This window comes from Triturus cristatus, chromosome 4_1 (genome assembly GCF_964204655.1).
Source record: "Triturus cristatus chromosome 4_1, aTriCri1.1, whole genome shotgun sequence".
In the NCBI taxonomy this organism is placed as follows: Eukaryota; Metazoa; Chordata; class Amphibia; order Caudata; family Salamandridae; genus Triturus; species Triturus cristatus.
Genome location: NC_140585.1, coordinates 515,932,274 through 515,956,233, shown reverse-complemented (window position 1 = coordinate 515,956,233; position 23,960 = coordinate 515,932,274). Strand labels below are relative to the sequence as shown.

General features: G+C 42.9%; 1 protein-coding gene across 7 annotated transcripts in view; it reads right to left on the bottom strand.

Moving 5' to 3' along the window:
- Positions 1-20,894, bottom strand: part of IRAG2 (inositol 1,4,5-triphosphate receptor associated 2) — a 1,211,571-nt gene extending 1,190,677 nt beyond the window's left edge. For 5 of the 7 annotated variants that reach the window (XM_085652757.1, XM_085652760.1, XM_085652761.1 and 2 more), the window contains exons 1-2: positions 20,773-20,894; positions 12,094-12,711 (exon numbers count right to left, since the gene is read on the bottom strand). In XM_085652757.1, the coding sequence (XP_085508883.1) occupies positions 12,094-12,691 (598 nt within the window). In that variant the 5' untranslated portion in view covers positions 12,692-12,711; positions 20,773-20,894. Of the gene's footprint in view, positions 1-12,093; positions 12,712-20,333; positions 20,473-20,772 lie in introns of those variants that run through there. The other 2 variants (XM_085652759.1, XM_085652758.1) reach the window with 2 other exon arrangements.
- Positions 20,895-23,960: the final 3,066 nt, after the last annotated feature.

Genomic DNA, 23,960 nt, shown 5'->3' with positions numbered 1-23,960 from the left:
GGGTTAAGTGAAACAAAGACCACTGATTTGTTATAATGTGAATGGGAAAGGTGAGTGGGGACAGACGAAGGCAATGGAAACATCAAGGGAAGGGATTTATTTGGACGGCAATAGTGAGGGACAACGGTAGAAAAAAACAGAAGAGAAAGTGGTAAAAATGAAAAAGGGGAGATTAGAAAAACCAAAATACAATTCTAAACGAATAAGTAACAACAAACTGTGATATTGCACTAAATCAGTAAGCGAATTAGCATATTGTCCAATCTATTACATCCAGTCAATCGGTTTGCCCTGATCATGATCACAATTGAGGTAAAAATGGCCTCGTCTTGGGGTAAAAATAACATCCATCAATTTAATAGTTACATAGTCTACCATTATCCCAGACTATTGCCTTCCGAATAAATCCCTTCCCATGATGTTTCCATACAGGCGAAACACGTCACTGTTTTTTTTGTTTGAATGTACTTCTGGAATAAGTATTTAAAACGGCGCACTACGCTTTAAAAAGCACTTTGGAAATTATTATCTGAAATATTACTATTAATTATCAGGCATAGCCTTCTCTCCAGGTCAAAATACTCTTGCAGTCAGTATGTTGGTCAGGTAGTGTCTCCAAGACTAGTTTGTTATATGTAAGGAAAGGTCTCAAAGTCGTAAAAAAACTCCGGAGATGTGAAAACTGAAATCCGGTTTGTATCTTGTTCTTATAAATCTTGTGCAATAGGGTTAATATTTGCAAATGTAAGGCACCAATATTTTATAAATCAAATACGGATGTCATTTATAATAGTTCAAATGCGACATTGAATATGCTTGCTAATTTTCCGGATCAAGTAGGCCTGGAAACCAGAGGGCTCACTTTTGCACATTTCCTAGTAGTGCAAGCGGGATTTCAGAAGAATGAGTCTCATACTGTATGTATGAATAAATGATATCTTCTCCTCAAGAACGTCCAGCAATTCATTTAAACTATCATGCCACCTGCTCATTAGTATGCTTTCAATAGGTGTAACACGTTTGTCACGTGATTAAGCTCCATTGACTTGTAATAGGAGAAAGTATAAATATACTGGTCGGAAATGCTATGTATTTTAGCACTATGCTCCATCTGACTCATTGTCTATTTGATCATGCTCAGACCTTTCTTGAATTCCACACAGTGGTTTTTACTGACAGCTCAATCTGGTATTCTGCTCAAGAGGAGTTTTCTGTAAATTTGCACCTAATCAATTTAGTAACAAGAATGGGCAGTAGCCAGGATTCGATAGCCAGCCTTTCTTGTATATTGGGACTACTATTTGTGACCTCCTTGTGCGAGGAACATTGCCGCTATTGTAGATTATGTTGAAACCTTACTTAGGACTGGTGCCCATAGGTGGGACCCTGTGCGACGGATGCCAACAGGCAGTCTTTCAGGTCGGGGGCTTTTTTTTAATATTGGAATGCAGCAAAAACTTCCTCATTGGTGAACTCTGCTTCCCTTTGCCTAAACTCAAGATGTTGGCCTCTACTTGCAAAAACATTTGCTGGCTTCTTTACAGTCGCTCTTATGCACTGATCTAAAATGTTTTTACTATTCTTTTGCTCCAGCATCCGCAATTTAACCCTGGCGGGCCTATGATCTCAGTTCCCAAAAACTCCTGCTACCCTTTTCGCTTCGTGTTTTCTTTCGGGCTTCTCAAGCCCGGATACAAGCCTGCTCTTCATCAAGCTCTTGTATACATGGCTACTCATCATCACTTGGGATTGCTTACGGGCTCAGAAATATCCCCTACATGCTGTACAGTCCCGATCCCCTCCCCAGAGTGACCCACTGCAAATATCTGATATTCTGCTTTTTGGATTTGTGCTCCAGCCTCATGCTAATTCATGGTGTAAGCAAATGCCAAGGCTTGTCCTTTGACATGAATGAAGGCCTGTGTGATCTGAAGGGGTGCGCCAGGTGTGCCTTCATTTGCCTGAGAGTGGACAACTGTCCCGGTCATTGGTTTGGCATATAAAGTGGTGACGGCTGCATTTCATGTTTTGTGCATCAGTAGTTGTGAACAGACCCGTTTGTGTGCATCACTGAAGTGAAGGCCTACAGATGAGCTGACACATTTCTGCTTCTGTGCGCGAACAAGATCCTTCTGCTAAAATCCCAAGTGTGTGTTATGTGCACGAGGCCTCTGTGGTGCACACAGTGTGTATAAGAATGAGCCAGAGTAATGAAGGCCTGTGTGTCCCCTTCTGGAAACCCCGGGCCTGTTCCTGCACACCACACGGAGGTGAAGTTGTTTTCCCAGACAACAAAAGTGTATTGCTGGCATTCCTGAAGTTGAAGGGAGAAGACAGACACTGAAAATTGGGTTGAAATTCAATTAGGTCATTTTTGCTGCTGATTAGTATTCCTGTATCACTGCAATTTGGAAACAGGTGGAGGAGAATGCGGGACTGAAGTTGCTATTGTTCAGGGTGCAAACGGTTCCTTAGTGGACATCAGGCTTTTCTCTCTTTCCTGATCACTGACAGGGGGGCAGTTGATGAGCTGGATACAGAAAGCTCATGCCCCTTTGTGCCTCTGCTGTGGGTACTGCAGGCTGGAGATTGCCCTGCTTTGAGGATAATCTCTCTACTTAAATCCTATGTCCCAACCTGCATAAATATGAGAGGTACTCCACTCCCCTCTGGTAATAATGATTCTATCGTACTGTCTCAAAATGTAAGTTACATTGAGACATTGATTGATTCATCCCCAATTGTTTTAACTACACTCCTTAGCCAAACTGCCGAGCCAGTTGTTTCTAATGGGTCATTATTACAAGCTAGTAAGTCCCCACCCCACAAGGCTAATCCATCTAGGCAATTCAAATTCACGGGCCCATTGCCTAACAAACGGAGAAAGATAGATTCGGATTTGTCAAGGAATAGAAAAACAAAACGTAGCCGCAATTCTGGTGTGGCACCCATTGACAAAGACCTTACATATTGTACAGTTAATTTATCTTCTCCTGGTAAGCCTACATCTTGTTTTTTAAACGACATAAATATTAAAGAGTTAATGGGTAATATAGACCAGATACTGAAATCTCTGTTGACACCCGTTGTTGAGAGTTTAAAAACAATTGAAAAAAGGCTGGAGAAAGTAGAACTCCTAATGAGTAGCAAAATGGAATTAACTGCGGGTTCTAGTAAATTACATACAGCGCCTCTTGTTGGTCTAGGTCCTGTTGAAGTACCCCATACTGCTCCTCTTAGTGAGACTAATTCTCAAATCCACCCGAGTACTAGCAAGATAACCTGCACTAATGCAGGTGGAACTATAATCCCCAACCCAATGCAACCCATTATTGCAAACAATACCAGTGATCACTTGGGAGCTGATGTTCTGCCACAAAAAGGCCCAACGAACGACAGGAAAGGTTATAAGTTAGCTCCTATCACTAAACTACGCGGAGCTTCTTTTATTAACCTGCCACCAGAAGCTGTCCCCCTTGTGGTAGTCCTTGCGGGTGTTCCTACTCTAAAAGATGGCGCAACAGAGGGATATCTTCAGCTAAAAAACAAGGTGATCCACTGGCTCGCCCAGAACCGCCCTCTTCCCTCATATATTAACGGGGAAATCTTACATGTTCGGCGTTTACCCTGGCTGGGAAATACACAAAAAAATATAGATGGGGATACCATTTTAATTAACTTTAGGGACCCCAGAGCTGTCAGTCATATCATTAATTGTCACACTAATCACACAAGGTCTTTTATCACTACATGGGAACTAACCTATTTCTATCCTAGAAATGAGATAGTTCCCAATATTAACATTGGGGCTCCACTTTTTAATCAATCCAACCCTCCTATTCCGTTTAGCAATCGGTATGAGGTATTAGCAAACCTCGAAGACGTGGACTGACTTAATAGCCCTAAGGCTTCCCCCTCGGTCCCTGGAAAGCCATCTTTTGACACACTTTTAGCTTCTAGTGATCTAAGCAAGCCAGTATCACAAGCAAGCACAGATACCTCCAACGGCTATTTCCCTGCCCCAGACATTTTACCATCGGTTGACAGTTTGGCTGGTACTAAGGCCATCATGGGGAATCTATTCTCCTGGAATATTGCTGGTTTGTCCTCTAAATTGGATTCTGAGGATTGAATATCTTTTGTTAACCGTTTTGATTTGTGCATATTCCAGGAGACTTGGCTATGTGAACCACTCTTTGTACAGGGATATTTGAATTACTCGGTGCCTGCATTAAAAGGACTTAGGGGAAGACCAATGGGGGGGGGATTAACTATATGGGTTCGTCAGAATTTAAAATTATCTATTAAAGTCGTAGAAACTAATAAATCGAGATATCCAACTAATTAAATTGAACCTAGAAAACCTAGGTATGTTGGATATTTACAACATCTACGTTCGAAGTAATAGGGGGGGGAGCTCAGAGACTTTAGCAGCCTTGAGCAGTCTTCTTGATACCCACTCTTCAAACAATAACATTGTCATTGCGGGCGACTTTAACAGAACATTTGAGCCACTAGTTAATGAAGACAATCTTTTTGGGGAGGAAGAGGATTGTCAATGGGGAGTCCCAAAATTAGAGCTTAATGTGGTTGTGCGCTGGACCAATGATGTCATTGCCCTAAATTCCCTCTGCTACGAGAAGGGCTTAAGAGCTCTGAATGGAAGGACTAGTAGTGACAGGAATGGGGCCAGTACATTTGATAATGGGCGTTTTAATAGTCGAATTGACTACGTTTTATGTAGCCTTAGATTGTGGTCCTCGATATGCGACATGGAGGTTGTAGGGAGAATCAGGAGTGATCATAATCCCCTGTGTACAACACACAAATGGTGGCCCCCTACCAACCGGCCCGTTGGCTCTTCTGAGTTGGTTCCTCCTCCGATCGTTCTGACCAATGACTTACGTAGATTAAAGTGGGAAAAGATAGCAACTAATCATCAAGTCATTGCTGATATATCTGATCTGGTTGATCAAGCAATACTGGCAATTGAGCTTTCTAGCTCACTCGATACTGGCTTAGACAAGGTAGAAGGAATACATAATACTCTCTTCTGCACAATTAAAGATTACTTTCTTAAACCGGCAAAAAAGAATGGAGCTAGAGCCCCTAAGCCCGTCAAGTGGTACAACAAACAGTGTAGAGAAGCACGTCTAAACTTGGGTAATGCCATTAAGGGCGGTCAACCCTCAGTAATCCAATCAGCTAGAAGGGATTACAAAATTAGCATATCCAAGGCTAAGAAAGTATGGGACGAACACCATTGGTCTGAGCTAAAGGTAGCCAGTAACAAAAGGGACTCTCGGTTGTTTTGGCACATTGTTAGGTGGGGAAAATCTGGTTTTCCAGAGACCCCATATAATAATGTGCCCGAGGAAGAATGGGTAACATTCTTCAGAGAGCAGTATGCTGACCCAAATAGTTTCAGTCCGGGGCTAGAAATCAGAGCAGAACAACACCTGGAAACTTTTTTTAGTATCCCTGAGATTATGAAGGCCCTTGGCTCAGTGGCATGTGGACGTGCTCCTGGCCTTGATGGAGTCCCAGCGGATTTATTTATCAATGACAAAGAACGCTGGAGTAAGTACATCCATCTCCTTTTGAATGCCATTGCTCTGGGCGCATCGGTACCCACATCGTGGCAGGGTGCAGTAATTATACCTATTTTTAAGAAAGGCGATCGGTCCCAGCCGGGTAACTATAGGCCAATAAGCCTTATAGATACTATCCAAAAAGTTATGGGACGCGTGATCGTCAATAGGCTCCTGGACTGGGCGGAGGAGTTTAATGCTCTTTCACCCTTTCAGGCAGGTTTTCGTCGCTCTACTATTACGGTAGATCAGGTCTTCCGATTTACACTGTTACAATGGAAGACCGTAGTGCTGGGCGAGGGAAGTTTGTACGCGGCCTTTGTTGATCTAAGGGCTGCTTTCGGTCTTGTCCCTCGTTCTATGCTATGGTCGGTCCTCAAGAAGCAGGGACTTCCAAACGAATTATTATCCCTCATAATGAGACTCCACGAATCTAATTATGCTAGAATTCAGGGGGGGGGGGGGGATGGGTTCGGTAACTGCGGACTTTCCTGTTGAAAGGGGAGTTCATCAGGGTTGTTCGATGGCTCCCGTGCTCTTCACACTGTATATTAACGATGTAGTAGGCCGTATGCTTTCAGCACAAGTGGATGCCCCTTTTTTAGCAGGGATTAAAATCCCTATTTTAATGTTTGCAGATGACACGCTCATCCTATCGAAAACTCCTAGCGGTCTACAGCATGCCTTGTCCATTTTTGATCAATTTTGTGGTGAGTATGGCCTAGAGGTTAACACAGCCAAAACTAAACTTATGATTTTTAACCCCCATCGAAGTTTCAAATCTAAAATTACTTTGAATAATCGCCCGCTAGAGGTAGTGAAAACTTTTACATACCTAGGCATACATATATCTAAAGATAAGAGCTGGCGGCACCATATTGATCTTGCAACACTTAGACATAGGCAACTGTCTGGAGCTATCTGCACAGAGCACAGAAAATCTTTAACTAAACCTGTTAAACCCGCCCTGCAGATTTATGAAGCAAAGGCTATTGGCTCTGCGCTTTACGGCGCCGAGCTTTGGGGCTTTGAAAAGGTGGCTGCACTCCAATCCTCGGAGAATAAATTTCTCAGGGCTATAACTGGTGTTCCCAAAAGCACCCCACTATTGCCCCTAAAATATGATTTGGGTAGAAGAGCAGTCACAGATTTAGTTAAATTACGCCCGATTATTTATTGGCATAGGCTTTGGACTACTCCTGTACTTAATCATTATGCCGAGGGTTTTTTTAGACATCATAAGATCTGATGTATACCACAAAATTGGTTGGTTGAAATCACTAAAGATATCCCTTATTGAGCTTGGTATGCGCCCACTCTGGGAAGACCCTGCGAGAGCAATCTTCCCGTCTAAAAGTACTTTAAAGAGCGTTTAATGGGAGATGGTTTCCTCCCGACATTGGAGAAGCTCTAGTGCTGGTTCAATGTCTAGTGAATTCTTGGAGGCTAAAATGTATCCCTGTCTAGAACCTTATTGGGATACTAGAACCAGGCCAGGTGATAGGAAGCTCCTCTTCCAACTTCGTGCAGGTGCACTCCCTCTTAAATTTTTGACAGCTAAGTGGGAAGGTGGATCTTGTGCCACCTGCCCTGTTTGTGGCATTACCAAAGAAACTATTGGTCACTTTTTATTTTCTTGTAAACCCTATGCGGTACCATGGCGTATCTGGCTGTCCCCAATGTGCAAAAATTTTGGGACAGATAGTAGCACCGTGGCTCTGCGCATCATATGCACCAGCACTTTGACATGGGTTTCAGTAGCCACCGCAAAGTATTTAGGTTGGGCGTGGTCAATCAGAAGGAGATTGCTAGTTATTTAACTACTCTCTTAATTACAGCAGAGACTGCTAGCTATTTGACTATTCTCTGCCATGTTTTATTCTCGTTTTTTATCTGTGTGCCATTTTCTAGATTATTTTAACTTATGTATTTTAACATTTTTCTCCTTACTGATACAAATAGAACAGTACAAATAGAACAGTACACGCATACAGGATTAATAATCTGAGTTAAAAATCTTTCTTGAAGTGTGCTTTGCACTTTGTTGCCAATGATTGAAATGTAATTTTGTTTTAAAAATTGTTGTATGTATTTGTTTTATATTGTATTTTGTTTCTTGCTTTTATGAATGAAATTCAAATAAAGCATACTTTGATTGATTGAGAGGTACTGAGCCACTTGTTCCAGTTCTCTTCAACCAAGAAGGAGATGCGCTACAGAGCGCTCAAAGGGCTACCGTGCACACAGAGCAGGTGTCTGCAGGACAGCCAGCTCCCGAGAGGAGAGGGGACACCACCTGGAGGGTGGCCTTCCTGGAAGTAGTGGAGTCTTCGGTCTGAAGTGCACTAAAGCCAACCTGGTGATGAGAGGGGGGAAAGGAGCCCAATTCTACCACCCCATGCTGTGTGGAACTGCAGAAAACGAAAGAGCGATTTTCATGCCCTAAGCTTGCTGGCAGCAGAGTCTCCATGAAAGCAGTTTTAGGAGGAAAACCGGATTAGCTGTCATCGCCACAGTCGTTCAGAAGTTACACCAGAGGCAGGGTGTGGAGCCACCCAGAAAGTCTGCTAAGGTGGGCCGTGCTGCCATCATTCAGTCCTAAAAACATGTGTGCAGAGCCGCTACCGTGCGGCCTCAATGGGACTGCCCTCGTGCCACTGTGACCTTGGCAGACCACTTATTTCACCTCAGCAACCCAGATCACCCATTGTTGCCACGGTCACGGCCTACCTGCGAAGCTGTCGGACAGCTGCTCCGGTTGTTGTCCTGTCCTTCCCCAAGATTGAGGGTTGAGCCTCCGGCTGGCCTGTCTCCTCCTAGAAGCCTGAGTGAAGTGAGTGCTGGGGGTCTCCCTTCTGATCCGGTCCATGGCCTTCTTCAGGTCTGGCGACCGTGCTGGCAGCCCTAGTGCTCAGTACTGGTGTGGCAGTGGCAAGGGCAAGGAGAGAGAGATGATAGTGTCATGCAGCCAGGTAAGGTTATGTGTGATCAGTTTGCCAGATTTGCATTTGGTTTAGATTAGGAATATTCAAATTCGCCTCCTCCTCCTCCAGTTTTTCCTTGGACAACACACTGTAGAAATACAGTATTCTAAAATGTTACTTCGACTAGAACCTAAATCGGGTTTCTCCAAGGATAGCAATAGTTGATCATACCCTTATTACTGGGTTGAGTGCAGAATTCAGTATTTTCATTTTGCATAGATTGCTTGCAATAGTAGTTTCGTTTCTGGAATATTGTACTCTCAGGTACAATTCTGCTCAACTCGTTTCCCGAGCTGTTGCAGTCCATGCAAAAAGTTGCTTTCTCATCCAACCAGGCCTCAATCGATGTTATACTGTGAAATAGGATGGGTGTTTGGAGATTAAACGTGCAGATGGGGTCAGCAAATATATACAATATATATCACTGTGCAATACAGTTACATTATTTTGGATCAGTGTGCTTGAGATTGTACTTGAGCCTGTATGGCAACCCTGGGAAGATGACAGGCGACAGGATTATGGGCACCAGGGGGCGGGAGGCCCTTCGCTAAATGAGGCAGTGACAAATGAAATGAGACCTCAAATGAGTCTCCAAGCAAAGGTCCTGGCTCCTCCGTGTCGCAGACAGGCATCCGCATCTTTGCAGCATCCGGTCACTGTGCTGTAGCTGTCCCGAGGGGGGTCAGACTAGTTCCTTAGTATTGGTCCCTGGGGGCCATCTGCCCTTCACTGCCCCAGCCTCGGAGCCTGGGAGGCTGTTTTGGGTCAAGTCAGATTAGATCTTGAGGGCGGATGGCAGATAGTCCCATTCCAGCCCCATTTGGAACTGCGGTGCTCCTCTCCAGGTGATTGCAAGTCACCTTGCCTCAATTCAACTCCTTGCTGAGCCACACCAGACGCTGCTCTCGCCACTCCACAGGACAACCACCTCCAAAAGCACCAGCGCCCCAGTGTGGAAGACAAACAAAGACGTGATTGTAGAGTTGGGACAGTGAGGACCGCTGAGCAGGGGCACGAGTGCATCCAGCAGATGCTACATGCATGCAGCCCTCCACTGGGGCCTGGAAAATGGAGGAGGACCAGTCCAGCAGGAGAAAGAAGAACAGACAGGGTATTTTACCTGGATGTTCCTTGCCTCTCTGAAGACAACCTCCTGCAGAGAAACTAACGTTTATTGATGTGGTTTGGAGAGGGTTCCCACAAGACTGATTTCAGCAACACCACACCAACCCCTTTGTATCCAGGGAGGGGCCGGACAGTTTTAATCTGATCCAGTCCATATAGAAAGACTCACTGCCTTTGAGGATGTTGCAAGTTGGAACATTCTAAATCTGTGACAGTGCTTTACCAAAGCCCAAATCATACGCGCTTCACAGCTCATTCTTTCAAACCCCAGCCCTCTTTGTGCAGGTTATGTTTCATCCCCATGATACCAGGACCTTCTCAGCTAAACAGCATCCAGATTTCAAGAAGCAATTTCGCCAGCAGGCAGTACTCATCTGATACCGGTTCGAATATCCCTGCACCAAGCTGGCACACTGGCTTTGCCAACTCTGTAAATCAGTCCTGAAAGCAAGGATTCAAATTAGATGTAGGACCCACCATCTTAATTCCTTACAATTTACACCTAAACGTGCCCGTTAGCATTGGCACATCCAGAACTGGGTGTTGGCAAATAGAGTTCTGGAAAATCAACAGTGTATGTTGAATGGATCAATCAACTGAACATTAACTTCCAACTACGGGTTTACAATTTGCATAAAATTAGATTTCCAGCACCTCATTGAACATATAGAGAGTGTTTACCCATGAGTGCATGCCACACTCACAACTGTGAAGTACATTATAAGGCTCTGAGCTCACCAGTTCAGTTGTTAGCATCGCTTTCTCAAATGTGTCGTTTCAGGTGGCTCCTGGGACGTAGTTCCACTTTATAATAACTAAAGCCTCTGATAATTTTTATATCTAAGCTCATTAACAATGCTTCTCAGAAGAGTCCATTTAATTCTACAGAACCCCACAGAAGACAATCTAGAGGAGATTAAATCAATGTGTGGCTAAATCCAAAGTGTGTGTGGTAAGCTAAAATGATTTTCTAATCAAAGCATTTAGCCTGCACAAAGTTCCAATAATTAACCTTCTAGTGTCCTAGAAATTTCTAAAGCACTAAAATAAGTTCCTCGAAATATTGGTGTAATGAAAGGCCACCCTTTAAATGCAATATTCGAAACCCTACCAGGACCTAAAAGGCTAAAGTGGCAATTCTAGAGCACTTTTTCTTTTCAACTGTATTCTCATAGCTCGATGCCATATCAACCTCTACAGTTTGTAGATGGACAAACCCTTACATCCATATAGGTTACCCAATGTGCTAAGAAGCTCAATCTCATTACCCACATCATTCATTTTTCTTTAATATAGGGTACCATTCCAGGCGAGCTGGAGGAGGTTTGGGCAACTTACTCTTTAAAATGACATTTTCTGAGATCATCCTAGGTTGCAATAATCAGCCTTTTTTGAATGTACAATTTCGGCCTCAATACCAGTGAAGACGTGCACTGCCCAATCACAGGCTTATCTGAAGTCCAATAACATTCTTAGCAACTGGCAGTCAGGATTTAGATTTACAGACACAACAGCCTCGCCAGACGTGTTGGCTGTGCAACAGTGTTGGTGTTAGTTACCTTTCTGCATTCCACACCCCTGATCATAGTAGTAGTGGTAACCTTTTAGTTAATAAATATTTAGCACACAATACTCCGTCCCCTATTGAAGCCCACTTACAGAAGAAGAGGAGGGATAAAGACGAGGGTGGGTTGCAGGAAGAAATAATGAGTTTGAGGCAGAAGGTTGGAAAGGCAATGGAGGTAGCAAGGCACAGGGGGCAGGCTATGGGGGAGAAGGACGGGTAGCGAGATATCACATCTCCATAGCCCACTGTGTTAGGGGGCTTCTGCTATCCCATTATACGTTTTCTCCAGGTTGACCTCTTCCGGGTCTTTTGTATCTGCTTTGGCTGAGTTTTCATGCATTCTGACTCAGGAACATGCACAGTAGCTCCCATCTACGATGTTACTTGAATAGAACTACGTTCAGAGATTCAGAGAGCCACCTTGAATGGGGCTTCAATCTTCCCATGCGTAGTTCCACCTTGGAAAGGATTGCTTGCGCAGTTGAATCGCTTCTGAAGCTCAAGGGTAAACAGACAAGCAACTGCAGAGCCCGAAGATCTGCTCCAGTTGCTCATGCATTCCTTTCCCAATGCGGCAAAGTGAACAGGAGTGGGTCTAGTGGAGTAGACACTTTGTCGCTACAAATGGCTCCGTGTTCTGTAAGGCAGGCTGAATGAAATGGGAGTGATTAACACTGATCGTCCCGATGCTACTGTGATAGTTAAAGATGCTTTCATTGGGTACTCTGGATAGATTGTAGGTAGCGCTTACAACCACAATATCTGACCTTCTGAGAACAACGCTCCACAAAATGTTCTTTTAAAAATAAACGCAAGACGGCCTTACCTCCTTCATTTAATGATAATCTCTTCACCACAGGAGACTGGACCAGAGCAGACCGGAAGGAAACGTATTCGGATTTTGCAGCAGTCAAAGAGCAGCTTGGAGTTTTTGGGGCGCTCTGGTCTTCGTCAATGCAGCTCATCAAGTCTAGGCTCGGTGTAGAACAGGACTGTAAACCATAACTCATCCCCGCAGTTTTGACCAGTGGTGTTGAGCAGCTTTGGGATCGACGCGGCAACCAGGGCGTCAAAGATTTTTCTTTCGTTGTCACTATAATTGAATACGTAGCATTATAGTCTGCAGCTGGCATGAAGCATGGTGAAAAAGTCCTTGTATGAGAGTAAACACTGTCACTACAAGGACTTGAGAAACTTATAGAATCCCTGTCACAGCTTTTTACTGTCCGGTTCTTCAAAACCACCTCGAGGTTCTTTTTGTCATTATTCTGGGGGCTGTCAAAATTCCGCGACTGGAATTTTGGAATCTGTAAAATAGGATTACATTCTTGGTTCCTCATCTGTATGGTCTTGATCTTCCTGCAAATGCTGTCCACTGGGTTGTGACGTTTGCCAGCACTACCTGGACCACTTTCTGAAGTCATTTTGTTTCAGCAGCTTGTATCTAAGAAAAAGAACGCATACTCAATTACTAACTTTGCATGTATAAGCAAAAGGACTACAATGTCAAAGGCCAAGCAAGAAATACTCCAGTTAAATTCTAAAGAGAGTGGGAATCTATGTTTAATTGCCAAAAAGAGCAAATTATGACACAAATGTTAAAATCCCTTTCTATGTCCTACTACACACTTACTAACCTACCTAAAGTCTGAAACTAAACACTACATTACAGCACCTGTATCCAGCTACTTCAAGTCTGGATGTCACCAAAACACTACATCCAAGTTAGGCCGAAGGGGGAACGCTTCTAAAAGAGAGAAGGCCCTGTGGAGTTTCTTATTGAGATGGCTAGACAAAGAGCCATTGATCCTGTTGCACTCTTTGCCTTATGAATAAACCTCTTTTAATTTGCTCCAGGCTGTGATGGATTGTAAGCCCTGTTCCCTAAAGCCCACACCAGTAGCTGCCAGAGTTTTACCGGACCAAATTTGAGAGTGACTTTTACCTGTTTGGGACAGTACTCTCCTGTGTGCTAGTGCACCCGCAGTTGGGTAGTTTCGATACCTAGTTCGAGGTATACAGGTGCAAGCGTCGGGAGTGGATATTGTGGTCAGAGGTGAATGAAGACAAAAAAAGAAAGAAAAAAAAAAAAGGAATGGATGTCACTGGTATGCAGCCTTTAGTGTTGTGGTGCCTGCATCCTGCTCTCCCCACCTGCACTTCAGTGTGAGATGAAACATGTTTCAAATATAAAAGCTAAAAAGGGGTAGTTGGGGTAAGTGATAGGGCAGGAGCCCCACACAAGAAGAAAAAACAAGCACAGGCAAAACCAATTAGTCTGGCCTTTCATATAGCTGAATAGCTCCGTAATTATTAGATGTCCTTTTCAAGTCAGAAGAAACAGTGTTAAGTCTTTAACAAGAATTCAGCACTTTACTAGGTACTTCTCTCAAGTCAGAAGCAACTGCTTCACGAGCCTGTCACAAAGCTGCAATAACTCACCTTGTTATTAAATGTCCCTCTTGACTAAGCTGCAACTGCTTCAAATGTCCTTGACAAGTTGAGGGGGTGTAAATAAAATGTACAGCTCCACTTTTGCTACTCTAATAAATGTCATTCAATTTAAATGGGATAAGTAAAGTTGCCAATGCTGGTGTATGATAAATCAATATTGTAACTTTCAGTAAGTGTTGTGATTAATAAGGAAACACTTAATAAGGAAACACTTGTAAAGACAACTATATAAGTATTAGCAATCATTGGTTAAGTCAACTGCCTTCTACCGTATTGTTGGTGAACTGTTTTTCTGAGTGGCACCATATTTACGTTCCAGTAAAATGACCACTGCCTTATGCTATGGACTGTGGTAAGAAGAAGCAAAATGAAAACCAACAGATACAGATCATATTTGGTGAAAGAGAGATGTATAGATATATTTACATATTACACACAATACTCATTTCCAGATACTGCCCATGCAATCATCTAACCGATCAGTTATGGGCAACACAGGAAACCTGCACACGTGGAGGTATGAAGATTTCAGCTGCAATCTTTATTAATTTATTATATTTTTTTCTGTTGCAAAGTGAACTGTGGCCAGAAAAACAGACCTATGCATTTTGTCTGAAGCCTTCAACTGGGAGATTATGATATATATATACATACTCATTCTTCTGTGCTTTTACCAGCTGCCACACCACACATGCCACTCCACGTGAGGGGGAGTAACATACAAGTGCCAAGTCTGTGGCCCAATTCTGGCCACACGAGATGAAGCGCCATCAGCAGAGCTCATTTTCCATAGTTAATTGCCACCTCGATGGACATTGAGAAAGGCGAATGTGCCGATACAAGTCTGCCCAGAGTGTTTGTTGAGATGGCAATAAATTACTATTGAAAACAAGCTCCGCTGAGTGCACTTCATCTTGTATGGCCAGAATTCGGAGGTGGGACTTTTAAGTGGATGGAGATGTATATATGTATATATATATATATATATATATATATATATATTACCTACTGGCGATAGCCAGTAGGTAGTTATAGTTAGGACCACGTTTCCATAGGAAAACCTCAACATTCTATTTTGAATAACTTTGGCGCCGGTCGACGAATCCTCGCGAATTTCTCAAAATAGGTGGGGCGCTACGCTCCGCTCCTACCCTGAAAGTCTCGGGGGGATTCGTCAAGCGGGGGCTGAGATAAAAGGGGGGTCCCAAAACGCGTTTTTCCCATGCATTTTTCCATAGGACCTTTAGAACGAGCTACAGCCCGAATGGCTGAACAGAATTACTCAAAATTTGGCAGAGAGGTAGTCCCTAGGTCAAGGAAGTGCCTTTTGTAGGTTTGGTGTAAATCTGTTCAGTAGATTCTGAGAAAATAGCCTTTAAATCAATATATATATATCTGAGCCAGCTTACGGTACGCTTACCGTACGCTTACGGTAAGCGTACGGTGGCGTGCGCGAGCGCGATTCTGATTGGCTCTTAGATCTTAGTAAACATTCGAATCGGCCGAAACCAGGAAGCGGCGGCCGCCATTTTGTCTCTCGCACTGAGAGAGATTTTTAAAATCGGAAGCCCAAAAACATGTAAAGGGGCTGTTTTGACAACTCCCTCCCACATAGTCATGTGGAGGGAGTCCCCAAACATCCCCCAAGTGCAAAAACGGTTTTATTTTTTTTTTCGGCAATTTCGCGGGGTACGCTTACCGTACGCTTACGGTAAGCGTACGGTAAAAAAATAAAAATAAAAAAAACACTATCCACACTTACCCCACCCCCTGTGCTTTTGGTGGCCGAAGGCCACCAAATGTGCTGGGCTTATTACAATGGAAAAAAACACTATCCACACTTACCCCACCCCCTGTGCTTTTGGTGGCCGTAGGCCACCAAATGTACAGGGCTTATTATAAGGGAAAAAAACTTAGCATTTAAAAAACCGTACTAATTCACTGAAAAAACCATAGGTTTCACACACGTTATAGTTAGGAATTAGCATTTAAAAAACCTTGCAAATTCACTGAAAAAACCATAGGTTTCACACATGTTATAGTTAGTGGAAATTTTACTGATAAAAAACCAATGAAATTGCCCCGTTATAGTTAGCGCAGGCAACTATAACTCACGCGACCGCAATCCTCTGCTGATGACATATGTGTCTTTATGAAAAAAAAATATTTGTAATATATGTATAGCTAAAAATGTATGGAAGAAGACATGGGCAAATAAGTGTCTAAATACAGTATTAGCATCAGCAGAGGATTGTGGTCGCGTGAGTTATAGTTGCCTGCGCTAACTATAACGGGGCAATTTCATTGGTTTTTTATCAGTAAAATTTCCACTAACTATAACATGTGTGAAACCTATGGTTTTTTCAGTGAATATATATATATATACACACACACACACACATACATACACACACACACAGACACATATTTTCTGTTTTTGGGGGGATTATTTTAGGTGCATGTGTGTACATGCCCCAGAACTTAGGAAGGAATGCAGTTTGCTATCCTTCAGGAAAAAGTTAAAAACTGTACTTTTTAAGCAAGCATGGAGCAGACCCTAGGCGCACTGCTGGGATCAAGTGAATGCCATACCTCACTACGTAATCTGGACAAACAGCGCTTAGAGACCCCGGTGGTTATAACGCGCTATATAAGTTAAATAAATAAAAATAAATAAATACATGTGGAAGGAAAAAACAGTCAGTCAAAGTGAAGGCATCCAATGGCTGGATGGGATCTATACCTTCTGCTGGGGATGATGGAGGGGGATAGATTTTGAGTAACACATCAACTGATCAGTGGTGAAAGAGTGTTGCTTCTTCTATGACATTATTACATATCACTCTTGGTACCAGCACCCTCGACCTCTTACCAGTGACCGGACGTTTTAAAATGTCCAAGATGAACTGTCTGTTACTCGGCAAAGTATTTTTCTAACAGGTTCGAGAACTGTAATTCAGGAGAGTTTGCAACAACAGATGATTGAAGTGGTCAATGGAGAACATCATGGAATTGTTGCAACCAAACAAGCTCTCAAAAACAGAGTCTGGTTTCCACATCTCTACATGAGAGTTGAGAGAATTAAAGGCCTGTCATCTCTGCAGCTGCCCGTCATGGAAATCCACCCCACACCCCTTAAACATGTGAGAGTTGCCTACACATGCATGTTAAAAAATTGCAGTTGACTTCTTCAGTCCTCTTGACAACGAACATCGCCTGATGGCAATCATTTATGAATACTCCCATTTTCCATTCATAGAAGATCTATCTATCACTCAAGAACGTGAGGCTGATCGATTAGACAGCATCTTTGTGACACTCTGGTGTTCCTGCTATCTTAAAGTCTGACAATGTCCCACATTTCTACATTCGAGAATTCAGAGACTTTCTCAGTCATCTTAATGTGAACAATCAGAGGGGCACACCTCTTTGGCCACAGGTTAATGGCCTTGTTGAACGTTTCAGGAGTACTCTTGAGAAAGCTGTCCAGCGTGCTGTACTAGAAAAGCTCGACCTCTCAACTTCAACTCTTCGAGCTTACCATTCGACCTGTCACTCAACTACAAGAGAAAGCCCTGAAACCTTGAAGTTCAAGAGAGCAATGACGACCAAGTTACCTCAATGGGCCAACAGAAGAAAAAAATACCGAGGAAGAGACCTGCATGAAATCCTTTGATTGTAAGAGGAAAATGAAAGACTATGCAGACAAGTGTAGACATGCAAAAGATGTTGCATTCATTAGAGATCGAGTCCTTCTTGATCGGCATAGACAATGAAAGTCTGATTCTCCTTTCGATGCTGAATCATTTCATGTTGTGACCAGCAAAGGACACATGGTGACAGCTCAACATCCTGGGAAGTTCATTACGGGAGATTACTAACATTTCCAACACGTGGCCCATCACTAGTCAGGCACTGATGTCAATGTAGAGACTGGGTCTGAAAGGACAAGTGAGGAATCCCTGACTTCTGCAGTTTCTACATCACCAACGCTGGTTATGGATACTTCTACTGTCTGTCGCTAGTTTCCGAAGACAGTTGGGATGCATGATCAAAGCACCACAAAGTATTATTGAAGAGCTATATTTTGAATGACGCAACCCTTGTGGCTCCTGATGGACTTTGTGGAACTGTGACCTAAGCATTGGAGGGTAGTGAAGTAAATGCAGGTTTAGAATGTGTGGTTTGTGGTAATACGCAGAAGAATAAAGACATGTTATACTAAGCTCCGTGTGTGGTGTAGTCCTTAGCAAGTACCTGGGCTGAGGAGGACGCTACAGCTTACCATGTGTATTCATAAAATGACATTTAAAAAACGGGCCTTGTTACATATTAACAGGGCCACTGAACGCACTTGTCTGTGTAATGAAGTATTAAGGCCTAGAGAACAAGTCTACTTATTTCCAAGTGCGGTTTAAATTGTGCAACTAATAAAAATATGTGCTTGTTATGTTTTCTGTGGCTCATGTTAACGAGTGGAAGACAGGAAAATGGCCATTCTCTGAAGCTTTTGATTAATTAGCTGAAAGGTGGCTATGACGAGAGGACTTTCGGAGATCCCTTTTGAAGGAAGGAGAGGAGATATGGTAGCAGTAAGCTTCTGTGTAATTTCTATTGTTTGAAGAGAATTGCTCACTGCCCTGTGTAGAAAACAGGAGCTGAGTGCGAGAAGACCCCCTCCTTGCTGCATATGGCACCGTGCATAAGATAAGTAACATACTGCATTTTAGGACAGGGTGGGACACACCGATTGTTCCTGAAGGATTGTAGAAATATGGAATTCAGACTTCAGGTGTGAAGGCAGAATGAGGAATGTGGGATACTTAGCACATATATACATATAAACTTCTACAAATACACTGTAAAACAGCTTGTTATAACTCAGGTATGAGTTAGGCTAATCAACAATAGATGTCTAATTAAATGATTGGGGTATATGTAGGTGTTCCTAATTTGAATGTTATCTGCTGAGCTGTTCATATTATTCACAATCACTCGTATTCACATATGTAGATGAATAATGCACAAGACAATCCTATACAAAAAGGTGTGCATGGTGTGTAACGATTTTAGGGTAACGGCCCCACACTTTTGGAGGGAGACAATCACTTCAATATTCTTAGGATCCTGTAGCTTGATTCATGTCTTAGACCTTTCTGGTGATGGTTTTGTCATCACCAATTTCAACCACAGAACTGGCCCAATTTACCCATAAAACAACCACTATTTTTTAATCCTATTTTACCTGTTCCACTCTTGCTGCCATGGGAGACATTACTATAATATTACCTTGGTGTCAGAGGCATTGCGGCTGAGGCGGGTAGGTCTTACCCTTGTAGAGGCATTGCAAATTGACAAAGCCTTTTTACATTACTGTTGGCCATCCAGCACGGCGATGCTCACGCCAGCTAATCTTGCATGGGGTGGTCACTAATGAAATCTTGTTTGTTGTGTACAACACTAATAATGGTATCTTGGAATTATTGTCATTGAACATAAGTAGCTTTTTTTTTTTTACTAAAAAAGGTTGGAGACTCCTGGTAAATACATACGAATTGAGTTACAAAATTGTTGGTGGAGGTGACAGATTACAGAGTCAATGTACACTAGTCCATGAATAAAATCATGAAGTGGAAGATTAAAATGCATCCCAGAAGAGTTTATCATTCTGAATAAGCAGTTCATCAGTAAAATGTGTTTGCACTATGATAGGTTTTTCGGGGGGACATGGTGCCCCACTCTGGACCCATCCTTCTTCTCCGCTCATATTCCTCCTCCTGCTTGCGGCTCCCACACCTTCACCAACACCCCGGCTACCACCGACCCTCCACTACCGCCGGCTCACCGAGGATTTTGGGGATGGGATGATGAAATAGGAAGTGCCAGCACTTTATGGTTTCTGTCGTAGGACAAATAGTAATTCCTCACGCAAATGTTATCAGAGACAGGAATAGAAGCGGAGACTTGGTTGACATTCAGCCGGGTATTTTTTTACTGGCTAGGACTGTATGTTAATTTCACGACATGTACACAAATAAACGTAAGTCAATAATGCCGTATTTTCCCCGTGCAAAATATAAACCCAAAACAACAAATAAAAGACGAAATCACTTCGAATGGGTTTTAGAGCGGTCTACGTGGTTTCTGAATAATTGAAAGCAAAGAAAGAAATCATATGAATGCAACAAAGGGGGTAGATACAGAAGCTTTTAAAACGAATCCACTAACAACAGGTCCTGCCCCTTCCAGAACCTCAAATTAGCTGGGACCCGAGAATAGTAGGCAGGCTGTAGCAGAGACTAGGGGGGTGGGATTGTAGTAGCAGAGGTCGCAGAGATGGTTAAGAGGAACAAACGAGAAAACGGGGCTGGAAGCAAGGGCCAGGGGTTGCATAGGTGGGTACTGGGCGCACAGAGTCGAGGGCTGGTACCTTTTAACGCGGTATTGGGCGCCGTGGGCATGAATGAAGAGATGCAGATAAATCATTTTACCCAGGTCCATGCATTAGTAGCTCATCCACTCTAGTTTTTTTTTTCTTTGCAGTCTGGGATTTGTAGATCCCACTATAAAATACGGATTACAACAATTCCCTGGGCCTCCAGAGCTGCTCACCTTCTAAGCTGGGACACTTGCGAACTCTGGAGATGTGAAGTCGGGTTCTCGAACCGCGAAACAAAACATAAATCAGCCACGTGCAACAAGCATGCAACGGAAAGCAATATTTTATAACGGATAGTTAGGGCACAGGACGCAACTTTCAATTTTACTTCGACTATAAGATGTAACGCTGAACTGTGCGAAATACCAAAAGTAATTCATTTAGAGCTACATTATTGACGGGAGGAGAAGGCAGCGGTTGGCGGATAGTGTATCTCCAGGGTGCTTCGTGCAGCCGCACATAATCAACAACAAAACAGACGTGTACTGGGTCACGAGAGTCGTGTTAATGTGATCAGAGACAGACACGCAGCGGTCGGCAGATAAAAATCCTTCCTTTGGGAGATTCTGCTCAACGGGGAACCACGATATCAACAAGATATGAGCCACTTACTGACTGACCTCCCCGCGCCGCCGTCACTCTCCTCACTCCACTTACACACCTGTCTGCACTCCTCCCCTTCTACAATCCGCTGATGCCCCGCCCCTCTCCGGCCAGGTGTATATCAGGTCTTGCATACACTAGTGCGTCAACCCCTGCGTGAACCGAGCCATGGGAAACTCACTGATGACAGACAGCGTTGGCGTGCATCCCAGCCAGGATCTCGGCCCTATTAAATAAAAAAAGAATGCGCAGGTATAACATGACTTGGCGTGCTCTGCGAAGGAAGGCATTAAGAGCATCAAAAGAAAATTCTTGATTCCGGCTGCAGCTCGAACAACTAACGTTACACGTAGCCATTTTTCAGACACAAGTGGGGCCACGTTGTATGCTCAGCAAGTAGACTTCTGTGTACATTTTGACGAATGAGGTACACTACACACTGTCATTTTTCCAAATAAGTATTGACTGGCTTTTCTCGTTATCTGTACCGTATTGCAGATGTCTGTCAATGGGATAGACTCCGATACATGTGATGACAAAAATAGTCTACCGACTCTAAAATATTGGGCCATATTATATAAATAAAGCCCTTTAACAATTATTAAAAAACATGTAAAAAATCAGCTACATTCTTAACCTCCCACCCCCATCCCCAATCCAGCGCTGGAGGTGCATTAAAAAAAACAAAGGTATGGGAACTGTGATCCTGACTCCAAAGGGGAGCGCGGGGTAAAAAGCTAAGAACAAAATAATCTGTAACTATTTTGATGGTCTTTCCCCTAAAAGTAACTGCATATAAAATAAAAGCCACCTTAAATGAAAAATTAATGCAAGTTAAACTAATCAGTAAGAAATGCACTGTTTTAAGCTGTATAAGCCTCTATTTGTCAATGAGATCACTGCAGATATCTGTGTGTGTAACCAGAGAGCAGCATATATTAATAGTCTTCCAGTAACTCTATCAAGCCGGCTTTGCATTTGCAGATTTACTAAATGAGCACATTTACATTTCTATGAGGCAGCAGACCCCTTGGCAAGAAGGCTTGTTTCTTGTTCAGCTGTCTGCCCCTCCAGCGGCTTCACAGTGAAGGAGACTCTCTCCGCTTCCACTGGGACATCTCAGATGACGGAATTGACTGTGCCAGGAGGGTTGCATTTTAACATAAAGTAGGGTAAGTGTTTTTGTCAAATAAAAAATGCATGGGCAAGTCATGTCCCCTCAGATCCTGCCCACTTCGATCTCTGACTTGATCGGGCATTAATGAAGCCCTTACCAAACAGTCAATAACTAGCTATATAGTTCTCCAATTAGTTATTTATGCTCAGGGCGGCCCATCATCCATTGCGCCCTCCAGTGCAAGCAGGATTGAGTCCAATGAATCAACCGAAGGTCCTTTATTGTTCCTCCTGTATGTAGCTATTTCTGCTGAGTCCATTTTACCACTCCCTGGAGCCACTTGTGGACACTGGGGCAGTTTTTGCTTTCCACCCCATCGCTAGATTTCTCTTGATGAAGATCAACGGTATATCAATAAACTTACAGATCTGCCTACGCAGCTTGGGTCTGCAAAACTGCTCCAACAGACCTTGCACTGATTATTCTCATTATCTCAATCCAGCACGCCTGGCTATGGCAGCACTCTCATGCCATGTGATAAAAGTGAGCTTGTGCCTCCAGGCACCTAAAACATGTATCGTTTGCCCCACCAATATATCCTGGTAATCCGGCGTATGGACAGGTAAATCTGGTGGATGTTGTTTATTTGAGTCAATTTAAACCAGGCATTCCTGATCACTGATTTGGCATGTTCCATTATTTTGTCCCAAGTTCTTTTGGTCCAGCTCGTCTCCAGTTGATACCTCCTTGACCAGCTTAGATGGTGTAGTGTCAGCGTGGAAAGTGGTTGCTAGTGAACAATATGAAAATAAACTGTGCACGCAGTTCTACAGAGAAAGGACGCCTGTAACAATATGTGATGTCGGTGGTTCACTGGGTAGGACTGCTTTCTGTTATTGCATCCAGATATATACCACAACAACTGACAAACATCAAAAATCGTCCAGGACTATTGGTTTTGTCAATTGTTGTTAGCTGTTTAAGACAAATGAGTAACAACAATGTTTTTGTTGTAAATAATTAATATTGAACATTTTTAAATTCTGCAATTGTGAGACTGAAATAAACATTTCAGAGGCCTGTGGAAGGTGTAGTCGTCTTCAGAGTGTCTCCATCACTCCCATTATGCTCACTCTATATTAGACATGTTTGTTCCTTTTCTATCTACATCTCTTCCAACTGCATATGTTACACCTTATCTTTTTCCTCTTCAGTACTCTCTTTAAATTCTCTCCAAAAATAACTTCCTCTTATCTTGTTCACTTCTCCACCATTCAAACACACAACACACCCGCTCATCTGTAAGCAGATCATACGTTGCAAGCCTTCTAATATAGCACAGTGATCTATTTAACAGCACCAAGGAGCTGCATGCAAACTGTAAGTCGTGGGTTTAGATCCTTATTGGTTTTTTTCGCAGTCTGTTGTTATTCTAAGATTGGGTTCCTTTGGGAAGTAATTACATTCTTGTGGGTACAGACAATCACCATCACTATATTACGTGTTATATTCTGACTTTGTGTTTCTTCCGACCGTTCATCCGTAATAAATAATGTCTACAAGTATCGATGACATGTGGTTCATACACCGTATAACACTCATTGTCTTATGTAGCATTTCCTGTACATTGATTAACACACTTATATGATATATTGTGGCTGTGTTTGTGATGTAAAGTGCTCTGACACCCTACACGGGGATAAGTAGCGCCAGAAAATGGATTACATAAAAAAATAGGTGTCATTAAAACAATATTTGTATAATTACTCATATAGGCAGTTGCATCTTACATTCTTAGAGTGCAAGCACATCTCTTACATAGGGAGTTAGACAAAGTTCAAAAACCTACCTAGTTTCTCTAAAGTACATGTGAAGTGGTAACAAGTTTTGTGCCTTTGTTTCCTTCTATTGCTTTGGCGTCAAGGTGTAGGGATCCATATGTCTCCCAGACAAGATGATACTTGAACTAATGCTTTATGCAGCATGATGTTGGTTCATTAACAGTTCCATTTCAATGTTTTAAGTTTATTGTCTGATTATTTAAAATCTTCACAATATAGTCACAGAAGATGAGAATTAA